At 43.2% G+C, this 13,297-nt stretch overlaps 1 protein-coding gene across 2 annotated transcripts in view; it reads left to right on the top strand.

The window, feature by feature from the left end:
• The window catches only part of rfx1b (regulatory factor X, 1b (influences HLA class II expression)), an 82,851-nt gene that overhangs the window by 28,403 nt on the left and 41,151 nt on the right, over positions 1 to 13,297 (top strand). Inside the window, exons 3-4 of one of the 2 annotated variants that reach the window (XM_060899096.1) lie at positions 12,312 to 12,406; positions 12,493 to 12,561. In XM_060899096.1, the coding sequence (XP_060755079.1) occupies positions 12,312 to 12,406; positions 12,493 to 12,561 (164 nt within the window). Of the gene's footprint in view, positions 1 to 12,311; positions 12,407 to 12,489; positions 12,562 to 13,297 lie in introns of both variants that reach the window. The other variant, XM_060899095.1, reaches the window with a different exon arrangement.

Raw genomic sequence — 13,297 nt, 5'->3', positions numbered from 1 at the left:
TGGGTCATGGCGACAGCGTGTGTATGTCGGCCTCGGTTCGGAGGTTTCAGTCTCGAAAACTGTAAGAGGGAAGAGTAGAATAATATAAAGTACAGACACTTGGTATATTTTACTTCTCTGATTTTTAAATTGTTCATTTTTAGAATAGAATGCCTTTGTCACTATACACATGTACAATGAGATTAAAAGCATCTCCAATAACAGTGCAAACAGCATGTGGGGGGGAGGGGGAAAGGGGGAGATTATTATTGTAAGGGGGGTAAGGTGCACAGTCCTGAGGTGTATGTGTTGCGTTTCACATTATGGAGTGAGGTATTGCACATTATAAAAGTATTGTACAGAGAGAGTCACCTTATAAAGTACTGCACATTATAAATTATTGCACGAAGAGAGTCACATTGTAAAATAAATAGACTATAAAGTCAGAGCATATCCGAGTTCAGGGCGGTTATGGCTTTTGGAAAGAAGCTGTTTTTGAATCGATTTGTCTTTGTCCTGATGCACCTGTAGCGCCTCCCTGAGGGCAACAGGTCGAACAGATCAAAGCCAGGGTGGGAGCTGTCCTTGATAATATTCTTAGCTCTGCTAAGGCAGCGGGAGGTGTAAATGTCCATCGGGAGGGGAGAGGGCAGCCGATGATCTTCTGTGCTGCCTTTACTACTCTCTGGCGCCTCTCCCTGTCTACAGCAGTGCAGCTGCCGTACCATACCGTAATACAGTACGTCAGCAGGCTCTCGATGGATGAGCGGTAGAAGGTCAGTAGCAGGTTGGAGTTTAGGTTGTACTTCCTGAGGACTCTCAGGAAGTGTAGCCGCTGCTGAGCCTTCTTAATGACTGCTGTAATGTTTACTGACCAGGAGATGTCGGCGGAGATGAGGACGCCGAGAAACCGGAAGGTGTGGACCCTCTCCACATACTCTTTGATGTAAAGTTGATGTACACTTCATTTTTGTGGCTACTGCCTCATAGAGTAAATATATATATATGCTATATTTTCTGTATGGACATGGGATCAGAAAACTATTTTATTTATAAGCAGTAGCCACATGTACGCATAGGGGGACCCCCCCCCATGTTCATCATAAGTGCTACCGGGCAAGGTTTGTTTTTTCTGGCAACACTTGTCGATTATTGATTTTACAGTACAGTAAGAATCTGCTGCAAACCTGAGTATCAGTGACTTCAGAAAATGCAAATCTTGATTTACAAGACGGCATTAATTATCAACAAAATTCATTCGAGGATTGTATACTACAATGGAACATCCTACAATCAAAGCCAAACCGTAAAAACGATCCATGTGCACGGTTCTGCAAAACTTTACGATTGATTGTCAGCGATCTGGTATTTTTACCAAACACAGCTACTGATCATGTTGCCCTGCTCCACACGGATCTTTGCAGATGGACATATGTTGTGTGTACATATGAATGTACTGTGTCTCATGACATCGCCAGGGTTCGAGCTCATTTTCATTATTCTGTAGAGCCTATTTTCTTTTATTATTGTTATTTTTATTATTATTTTTTTAAGTTTTGACTCTATTTGAAAATAAGAACCTGGTTTAAAATTTTTGCCTAAGACAGGTTCTGATGTAAATTTCTTTTCACTCACTCATGCCCATTACACTGTGTGGCGTGTAGGGCAGTAACGTGATCCCTCCACTTCTGCCGGTCTTTCGCCATGACTGAAATGCTGCTCCATGTCTTTCCCATCTGCTGCATTTCTTTCTCCACCGTCCACCGCCATGTGATCTTCGGACGACCCTTCCTTCGCTTTCCCTCTGGTGTCCAGTGCAAGGCAGTCTTGACGATGGAGGCTTCTTGGCGGATGACATGGCCAATCCACCTCCAGCATCTCCTCATTAGGATGGTAGCCAAGGATTCAGCTCCACACCTTTCAAGCAGGTCCTTGTTTGAAATGGTTTTGGGCCAGAAGATGCGTAGAATTCGGCGGAGGCTCTTGGTGTGAAACGTGGAAAGCTTTGTTAAATCGTTCCCAATTAGCCTCCAGCATTCCGAACCATATAGGAGAGTTGTGAGGACACAGCTGCGGTAGAGTTCCAGCTTGGTGTAAGTGCTGTAGGTGGAGCAGCACCATACCTTGCTCATCATATTAAGAGAGTTTCTGGCCTTGTTGAGACGGCACCTCCTCGATTAGATTGCCACCTTGTTGTGGTGGAGAGGCTTGTGTGCCCCAAGGAGCCTAAGAGCTATGCTGGCTGGACCTTTTTGAAGTCCTGGTAGGGACACCCATGCCAGACAGGTCGAAGGTTAGGGGCCAGATCAAGAGCAATCTACCGGTCCTCCAGGTTGGGGGTTTTGCACAGGGCCAACAAGCCTGTCATGTAAAAACCTATATGTTATGGAACCAGTAAATTTCTTTTGGGGGGGGTGTAAATGGAAAATCTTAGCCATCCAGGTTCTTATATGCGGGTTTTGTTTTTCCTCTGATAAGTTTACAATAAAATAATTTTCAGATTATTAAAGCTATTTTTACTCATTTCAGGTTTGAAATTGCCTTGTTTTGTCGGAGAATTTTTCATTTTTAGCATTTATTTCTCGAAGCAAAATGAGAATAAGGAAAAAATGAAAGTGTGTAGGTGCATTTGGGTAATTGAGTGATCAATCTCATTAAATCAGTCTCATTAAATCTGAAGGTTAATAATTAAATTGAATCAGTCTCATTTGAATTATTTAAATTGAATCAGTCTCATATCATTACATCACTCATGGAATCAGTCTCATTAATTAATACCATTAATTTTGGTGCCACGTGTTCGGGTAGGCCTGTTGAGGCCTGTGACCACGTGTTTCTAAGTAACAAAGGGCTAGCCGGTAGTTAACCCACTAGCTCATAACAATACTGAATCCACTGAAATCTTGATACAGTCAAGATGTATAAGGAAATTAAGTATGTTAGTACGGAATAAAGAAGCATGCACAGCCTATCTATTAAAACAACTGAGAGATTAAAACATAACAGAACAATCAACAATTCAACACGCTGCGTGTCTATAGTGTAACAATTAAACGTGAGTTTAAATTCACACTACTTCAATAAAGCTAATTCCTAAGACTAGGTTTTGCCCAAAATTTGCCAGTCTTACTTAGTATCTTGCCTTTAGCAAGATTATGAAGAGATTTTCCGAGACTTTGGAGGTTCGCCGTTGTCTCATATCATTACATCACTCATGGAATCAGTCTCATTAATTAATACCATTAATTTTGGTGCTTAATAATAAATTACCAAACAGCTAAATTATGGTATATTCCAAATTATTATGATCACTTACCATATTACATAAACTATATGCACCTTTTAGAATTCTTTGGAGATTGGGGACTTCAAAGATATTGTTAGACAACAAATAAAGACACACAGCTTCAGTAATAAATGAATTTACTATAACAAAAATAAAAATGGATAATAGCAGATTGAAATATATACAAACAGTGAGGTGTGTGTGTGTGTGTGTGTGTGTGTGGTGGAGGCCTAGCTTGGTTGCTAGCTAAAGGTGTGGGGGGGGAGTGCCACGTGTTCGGGTAGGCCTGTTGAGGCCTGTGACCACGTGTTTCTAAGTAACAAAGGGCTAGCCGGTAGTTAACCCACTAGCTCATAATACTGAATCCACTGAAATCTTGATACAGTCAAGATGTATAAGGAAATTAAGTATGTTAGTACGGAATAAAGAAGCATGCACAGCCTATCTATTAAAACAATTGAGAGATTAAAACATAACAGAACAATCAACAATTCAACACACTGCGTGTCTATAGTGTAACAATTAAACGTGAGTTTAAATTCACACTACTTCAATAAAGCTAATTCCTAAGACTAGGTTTTGCCCAAAATTTGCCAGTCTTACTTAGTATCTTGCCTTTAGCAAGATTATGAAGAGATTTTCCGAGACTTTGGAGGTTCGCCGTTGTGGAGCACGTGAGTCGTTTCCGTGAATCGATTCCGTGAGCAGAGAACTTCTTGATCCGACGACGGTTGCTCGTGATGAAAAGAAAGTCTCTGATTAAATACTGTGCACAGCTTTTGAGTTAAAAAGGATTCAATCGCTTCTTAACTTTAAAATAACTGCCTGGTTGCAGTGATGTACGTACTTATAAGGAACAAATGAAAAACCGGTTGTAACTCGAGCTGAGTTTAAAATCGCGCGATCTTAGAGTCTACCGTGGCCAAAGGTAAACAAAGAAAAGCGCGAAACTCTGATTCTTGCAAGAAAGAAAAGAAAAGACGTCTTATTTTGGGTTTGCTCGGGTGGAGCGAGCGATTCCTCCTTGTGTCCGTGTTGAATCACGGCGCCGAAAGAGAAAGAGCTAGGAGTTCCCGGATGGTTTATGCCTTCCTGGAGGATGTGACGTTGGTGATCCCGCCCACGCGTGACATAGGTCAACGTGGAAGTTGGCTGATGGGAAATGTAGTTAAAAAGGGACTGTACCTACAAGTGTCTAGAAATATTCAATTATGCATTTTTTTCGCTTGCTAAGATGACTTTTTGTAGTGTAGACTAAAGCTTACGTTTGCTTCTCCTAGTCAGGAATAAGCCGCGGGCAAAATCTTTCATTTTAATTCAGTCATTTTTATTAGTTTGTTTTTGTTTTTCAGATTTTTTTTTATTTTGTAATCCAGTATTTGGTGAAGTTTCTTGCGCTACCCTATGGGGAGGGGTTTAGGAACCATCCCTGGAAGAGCAGCGACATACGACAGGAAGTGTTACCTGGTCATTCTGAAAGCATTTGGGCGATTCTAGCTTCAGCTGATTTTATTATACGTTAGGTGACTGGACCTTTCCGTGATTTTAATACTGACCTTGAAGTAAAAGTGACCTGCTCTTATGAACACTGTAATCATAAATATTTCTCTCATACCTTCAAGTGTGGCGGCACGGTGGTGTAGTGGTTAGCACTGTCGCCTCACAGCAAGAAGGTCCTGGGTTCGAGCCCCGGGGCCGGCGAGGGCCTTTCTGTGTGGAGTTTGCATGTTCTCCCCATGTCCACGTGGGTTTCCTCCGGGTGCTCCGGTTTCCCCCACAGTCCAAAGACATGCAGGTTAGGTTAACTGGTGACTCTAAATTGAGCGTAGGTGTGAATGTGAGTGTGAATGGTTGTCTGTGTCTATGTGTCAGCCCTGTGATGACCTGGCGACTTGTCCAGGGTGTACCCCGCCTTTCGCCCGTAGTCAGCTGGGATAGGCTCCAGCTTGCCTGCGACCCTGTAGAAGGATAAAGCGGCTACAGATAATGAGATGAGATGAGAGACCTTCGAGTGCACTCATCTACAGCCTGGCGACTGGGGTGAGGCTGCACAAGGGTTACGGTTAGGCTTAGGGGCAGGGCTACATGTGTAGCTCCACCTGATAGTCCAGGCTGCACCCGGGACCTTCTCCATACCTTGGGCTATATACTGATTTGATGAACATACAACCAGAAGCGCATGAGGATGCTAATACCAGAGTTTGAATGTTAAGTATCAGGAAAGATAACACACACGCACAGCAGGTAGCTCAAGCTAGCAAAACTAAACTGGATCATCTTTCTCATCATCATCAATTTTATCCTCCATTTCCAGTTTACACATCACTCCGTCCTTCTCGTTCAGACTTGTTCTATCTCTGTGTCCATCTCTGCCCGGCTCAACCCGAACACCGTGTTTACGAGAACATGAGAGTGTCCTGCCGTCTGCAGAGATTAGCCGCTCAAGGCTGGCCTCGTCCTGTGCTGTATAAGAGGAGAACGAGACTGAGAGATGCTCGGTTGTTTTCCTCTCCAGTCTCTCTCTCTCTCTCTTTTGTAAAGTCATGTTCTACAGTAGCTGCATGTACAGCTTCGATACGGCGTACCGTGAGTAACAAGAGACGTCGGGTTCACGTTTAAATGTTGTCTGTTCTTAGATTACGAGGACAAATGCACTGATCTGAGACAGATTATTAATATCGGACATCTCATTTGTAGATTAGACATTGTGTGTCAGAAATTACATTTTTAATCCACCGATATATATAATTTTGTGATGTTGTATCTCACAAGTCGAATATCTCAGAATCGTTATGAGGTCGTGTACTAGAGGAGCCTGGAGTAGTGTACTGTGAGGAGCCTGGAAGTGTAGAAGTGTACGTTCGGGCATATGGTACGTAGGGACGCACTAATCTGATACACAAACGCCGGATCAGTGTGGCGTCAAGAGTTAACATTTTCCACTTTAAATTAATTTACGGATTTACACTACCGTTCAAAAGTTTGGGGTCACTTTGAAATGTCGTTATTTTTGAAAGAAAAGCACTGTTCTTTTCAATGAAGATCACTTTAAACTAATCAGAAATCCACTCTATACATTGCTAATGTGGTAAATGACTATTCTAGCTGCAAATGTCTGGTTTTTGGTGCAATATCTCCATAGGTGTATAGAGGCCCATTTCCAGCAACTCTCACTCCAGTGTTCTAATGGTACAATGTGTTTGCTCATTGCCTCAGAAGGCTAATGGATGATTAGAAAACCCTTGTACAATCATGTTAGCACAGCTGAAAACAGTTGAGCTCTTTAGAGAAGCTATAAAACTGACCTTCCTTTGAGCAGATTGAGTTTCTGGAGCATCACATTTGTGGGGTCGATTAAATGCTCAAAATGGCCAGAAAAATGTCTCGACTATATTTTCTATTCATTTTACAACTTATGGTGGGAAATAAAAGTGTGACTTTTCATGGAAAACACAAAATTGTCTGGGTGACCCCAAACTTTTGAACGGTAGTGTATATGGATATTGTAAATGTAAGAGAAAGAGGAAAAGGAAAAAAACCTGTTCATTACAGTGTGAACACCTTGTTTAAAAAAAAAAAAAAAGTGAAAGAAGTATCAGGTGTTTTATTAATGGTATTGGATGAATGTGGTAACTAGGATTTGTATCATGGGAATATGGATGTGATGGGGAAGGATTCACAAATCTAATTAACATGGAGTATTCTCCGAATCCAATCCACCAGTTTATAATTTGTATATGATGTAGAGTGGCAGGTTTTTTTTTTTCCTCTCATTAATAAATTTTTTTAATAGTTACCTTCTTATCTTAGGATCATTATTGGTTTCATACGCTACGTTCACACTGCGAGGCTTAATGCTCAATTCCGATTTTTTTGTGAAATCCGATTTTTTTGTGAGGTCGTTCACATTAACAAATATATGCGACTTGTATGTGATCCTCAGTATGAACGAAAAGCGACCTAAAAGTGTTCCGCATGCGCATTGCAGGATACGACGACGTCACACGCAGTGAGCATGGCCAGTGTTTACGGAAGTAAAACCGCCCGGTTGCGGTATGACTCATCCAATCTAGCTTGAATAGCTGCATCCCCCCAAATGGAAATCAGCTCCCTAACCTCTGCGTCCTTCCATTGAGAAGATTCAGAACCTTCACAGCCCGAAGCGTCCCTCGCATTGATGTCATGCGCAGGGGCGCAGATACGTTTTTTGAACTGGGGGGGACAAAGCTGCCAGCAAACCAACCCCAACCCCGATATGCCTGTCAAACTTGTTTTGGGTTACCATAGCAACCAAGCTCGAGCTCGCAACCTGTGCAGTCTGCGCAGCTCAACCAACCGAATATCAGTCTTTGTTTTGTTTTATGTGAGTTGTTGCAACTATGTATACACTGCTGTGCACCTCAATAAACCGAATGGTAATTAGTCTTTTGATTTTTCTGTGAGGTTTGCCTTATGCAAAGAAAGACAGCATGGACGTTTTTTCCTCCCTATAAGTGGGGGGGACCGAGCGAGGTGAATTTAAATCTGGGTGGGACGAATCCCACCCGTCCCCCCCTCTATCTGCGCCCGTGATTATGCGCCATGTTGTTGTAACTTTTTTTGAGAGACCCGCCGCCTACTTCAGCGCAGAATAGTGACGTTTGTGGCTTGTTGATGACGTGTAAGTCAGATGAATGCGACCTGGCGGTTCAGACTGAAGTCGCATATGAAAAGAGCGGATAGGAATCGGAATTAGGACCACATATCCAAACGGCCTGGGTCGGATTTGAAAAAATCGGATCTGTGTCGTTCATATTGTCAATAAAAGATCGGATACAGGTCACATATGGGCGAAAAGATCGGATTTGAGTCACTTCAGCCTGCAGTGTGAACGTAGCCTTAGATGCCCCGAAATGAAAGAATAAAGAAAACAATGCGTCATGAACACACCGCCTTATAAAACACAGAAATTTCAAGTATTCGGTGATCTTCAGACCTTTTAATATTGATGCAGCTTGGGGGGGGGGGGGGGGATTCGACCTTTGATCAAATCTTCGAGCTGATGAATGTATCAGAGTAACATGTGGATATGTTCCAGCTCAGAACTGTAGGGCACGTGGACTTTTTCAGCCTCGCTTAGAATTTTTAACCCAGTTCATAATTTGCTCCTTGTATTAGGGAGACTTGCTATAGCTAGTGCTAGGATTTGGAAAGACTTTGTATTTTAAACTACGAGCAATGGGGCTCTTGCATGTGACGTCACAGCCGGTCCAGATTGTAAACAGACGCCATCTTGTCGGTCAAACGCCGTATTTCCGCAATTTACCGACACTGACTTTCTTTTTTTTTTCGCACAAATCTGCAAATATTACCGTGCCACAATGCCGGAGAGTTGTATGGCATATAAATGCCACAACAGGAGAGGTCAGAAATCGGGAAGAAAGTTTCATAGGCTGCCACGGGACCCTGACAGGCGTGCAAAATGGATTGCTGCTATCAGGTATACCACATATACAGTAATAGTGATAGACTACTGATACTTGATCTAAAGGCCCGGTCACACAGCGCTTTACGGCTTTATCACGGCCAAAACCCGTCAAAAAGTGCTCTCCCGTGAAGCAGACGATGTTGTTCGTGTTGATGTCGAAGTTAAGACGTGTTACAGTCGATATACAGACGTGACAGGATGCAGGGGAAAATCGGAACGGCGTCGGACGCGGCAAAAAGTTTTGGACTGCTCAAAACTTTAGACCGCGGACAACCACGGCCGGCACACGTGGTAAAGATGTGCAACACACGTGAAAAACACGTGATAATCAGTGTCCCGGCTGTTATTAAAACTTGGGGAGACGTGGTAAGACGCGAAAGTTTGGCGGTCTATCACGGGCAGAGCACGGTCATCGGACGGGTGTTACGCGTTGGTATCACGGGATATAGTGTGTGTTTAGCGGCTTATCACTGAGAAATGGATTTTTCCGCGTACATAGCACTGTCTAAGCCCGTTAAACGACGTCTCAAACAAGTTCTAAATTCGATTGATCACTGTCTAATCACTTCTGCATCACTTCTGATTTGCGGCATGTATAAATACCGTAATTTTCTGAGACCTCGGCACTTGCAGTCTAGATGTCAAGGGGTGAACATGAACCCTCAACGCTGTGATGTCCTCATCTTAATGCTCCAGCACCAACAGAACCAACTGATACAGGCTCAACATATTCTTGCTGAGAGAAGAAGAAGAAGGAGGAGGAGGAGGGTGGTACGGAACATCTGGGTGCGTGGCTGGACTTGGTTAGCTGTGCTTAGGCAGTGCTGCAGCAGTGAAACAGCCGCCGACGGCCATACCCCGTACAAAGCACGGCAAAGCCAAAATTGACCAAAAATTAGCACTTACGACCACGTCCACCAGATTTTTGTATCTTTTTGTACGTGATATAGACGCGGAGTGCTGTGTGACCGCCCCTTAACTGATAAAATATTCAACCATAATCGGCTGGTCAGTGCTATACTAGATACTACTGATATATCTAATATCAGTACTAGTACTCAATACTTAAGTGACTTACCCGTCCAATGAGGATTATTTTCTTGTTTACAAGATGCCACATCTGAGGGCGGCTGACAAATCCTGAATTTCTGTAAAGATAACTGTCCAGAGATTTATAAGCACGCAGTGCTTCACCACTGAACAGCGAGGGAAAGTTAATGAGGTAATTATACACGTCTGGGTATTCCACCTCTGGCAGTTCAATATCCACTGACACGGTCGTGAAAACTCCGTCCGGTAATCGATAAGGGTCACTAATCTGTAGGTCGTTTATTTTAGACATATATCTAGTTATCTGTTCATTAGAAAAATGAGCCGTGTAGTCCGTCGGTTGAAATTTGATCCATTTTGTACACGAGTGCAGCAGTATTCAGCGGTGTTGTTGACCGACAAGATGGCGGCTGTTTACATTCCGGTCACGTGACTGCAAGAGGTCCATTGTTGCTGGTTTAGTGGTTAAGGTGTTGGGTTAAGACTCCGAAGGTTATGAGTTCAAATCCTGCTTAAGTATGGAAAAAAAAGAGAAGACGAAAGAAGCGATGGAAAATCCCTTTTAAGAATCTTAGATAATCCAAAATTTTACCGAGGTTGGAAATTATAAACTAGGTTAAAAATTTTAACCCAAGTCAAAAAAAAAAAAATCACCTAGGTTGAAACTTTTTGACCTGTAAAGGCCTCTGCATGCTCTTGCGACAAGGCTTTCGCAGATAGCTTTTCGCAGACAGTTGTAATTTATCGTTGAGCGGGGAGTAATGGGTGTGTGCGATGTTATTCACCGCTACAACGCAAGGGGGCGCGAAGTCGCGAAATCGCTAGGAGTAGTTGGTGGGTGTGGTTAGTGGAGTGTTTATCCTCCGGTTACTTATAATGACTAGAACTGGAGTCGTATAGATGTACGTACTTCCTCACTTCCTCGATCAACCGCTCTTCATGCTGCTCCATCTTCGCTCGTGTTTTTAAAAATGGCGGTCGTGAAAACAAAACAAACCGGGAAAGTATGGAAGCGGAAGTGCGTGTACAGCGGATGTAGAGTGGACCAATCAGAGCCCTCTTGTCTGCGACGCTGTCTGCGAGGCTTCTGCGGTGGTCACAATTTTTGGGAGGTGCGCGCAGAGCGTCTGCGAAGGTGGGGGGGCTACGCAGACGCTATCCGCGACACCGTCTGCGAGGACTGCGTTGTCAGCATAAATTGGCCTTAACACGCATCAGAGTGGACGCATTTTTTCCACTTTACTGCCAAGATTTTCTTTTTTCTTAAACCAGCCCTGACCTTTTTTTTTTTTTTTTAAATCTCATCCAGCCGACAGGTGATGAGTTTATGCCATTATGTGTTGTCCGTTGTCCATCCGGCGTCATCCATGTTTCACAAAAATCGCTTCTTCTCTCTCAATTCTTCACCGGTTTTGATTCTTTTTGGCAGAAAGGTAGGTCAGTCTCCCTGGGGTGCATATACCATAGCTTCTACACAAATTTGCATAATTGCAATTAATAATGAAGATATGGAGTAATTAATCAATCCCTAACGAGCAGTTTCCACACAAATCGCTTCTCCTTCAGTTCTTCACTGATTTTGATTCTTTCTGGCGTGAAGGTAGGGGTACCGGGGTTGCACAGAACTTCTACCCAGATTTGCTTCATTACAATTATTAATGAAGTTATGGACTAATTAAGCCTTAATGAGTGAGCAGTTCAACAAAAATCACTTCTTCTCAGTCAGTTTCTCGCCGTTGTGATTCTTTCTGGCAAATAGGTCGGTATTCCTAGGGTGGATATCGCTTCTATATATAGCTTGTATATGGTGTATATAGCTCGCAACATTTATTGCGCAAGGCGGCCCAGTTTAGATCGTTCCTTCTGGATTAGACGGGGCTGGAGTGAGCTACGCCGTCACTGACAGTCTCGTTCCCCCCCTTGTAGTTCGTATCAGTTCAGATCATTACTCCATCCTACTCCTGTCATTAGCTATGCTAACACAAGCATGAGTTTAATGAAGTCTAATCTCATTTTAATTCATAGCTCAACCTCGGATATTAGTAACGTTTCAAAAAACAAAACAAAGGGGGTTTGGTGGATGTGGTTTGGCCGTCACTACCCATCCTTTGACAAGTGCGCTCCTTTTTGTTTCTCTAAGGATCTAAATGAGGAAATGTGTTTCCTCGTGGGTTTCTCATTGCAATAATCGTTTATAATAAAAATGAAATGATGAATGAACGGTCGAATGGAAAGGAATGTGGAGTTTGTGTTTTATGAGAAGGAACAGAGAGGAATGTTTTTGCATCAGGGCTCTTGTGTCATGTGTTTTCCTGTGTCTTGAGGTCTCGGTCTTATCTGTTTCTCAGTTCCTCTTTCATTACACACACACACACACACACACACACACACACTCTCAAAGTGTTCATGTTCAGCAGTGCTTTATTGTCCTGAACATTAGATTACATTACATTACTTGTGTTTTCTAGTACGGTAGATTTCTATTTGCTGTGTCTTAACTGATCTCTATCTGCGTCTCTATAATTGTAGAAGGATCGATCCATTCGAGCGATTCAGTGTCGGACTCCAGTCCTCCTCCCACCGTCCAGACAGGTGTGCCGACACACGTGGTGCAGACTGCACAGGTAACGCACACACGTTAATTCATTCTCAGTGTCTCATCCTGTTGCTTTTCGAGCTCTGAGCATGTCCTTCCTGTTCCCACCAGCAGAGGTCAGTAGTGCAGACCACAGCCAAGAGCGGCCAGCACGGAGTCAGCAACCTGCACATCACTCCTGAGGTCAGCTTACGTTAAGAGGTTTTAGTATTGGTGTATGTTTTCGTATTATTACTGTCACTCTGGAACAGAATGAACATTGTGAGCAGTTGAAGTACAGTAGTGAAGTGACAGACAAGTCAAGTTTATTTGTATCGCGCTTTTAACAATAAACATCGTCGCAAAGCAGCTTTACAGAATTTGAACGACTTAAGACATGAGCTAATTTTATCCCTAATCTATCCCCAATGAGCAAGCCTGTGGCGACGGTGGCGAGGAAAAACTCCCTCAGACGACATGAGGAAGAAACCTCGAGAGTAACCAGACTCAGAAGGGAAACCATACTCATTTGGGCAACAACAGACAGCCTGACTATAACATTAACAGTTTTAACATGAAGTCAGTTTCGTTGATGTTATAAACTCTTCACTGATGGAAACTTGAGTGCAAAACTGTTCATGATAACTGCAGTCCTAAAGTTAGCAAGTCAACTGTAGTCCTCAGCCATAAAAGCATTACTGTAAGAGTCCAGAGTGTCCTCCAGGTATGACTTTCAACTGTCCACATGGGGCCGTCCTCCACAGGAGCGATGCGATGAGACTCCAACCAGACACAGGGTACCAGGATGGATCAGGCAGGTCCGAGGAGCAGAAGAGGTCAGCATCTCGATCCCAGGATTGACATGTAACTTAGAGGGACAGATTTTGGGAGAGAGAGAGAGAGAGAGAGAGCACAGGTTTTTAGGTATGCCCAATGTCAC

The sequence above is a fragment of the Neoarius graeffei genome, chromosome 18, assembly GCF_027579695.1.
Source record: "Neoarius graeffei isolate fNeoGra1 chromosome 18, fNeoGra1.pri, whole genome shotgun sequence".
NCBI lineage: Eukaryota > Metazoa > Chordata > Actinopteri > Siluriformes > Ariidae > Neoarius > Neoarius graeffei.
This window is presented reverse-complemented; position numbering and strand designations above follow the sequence as displayed.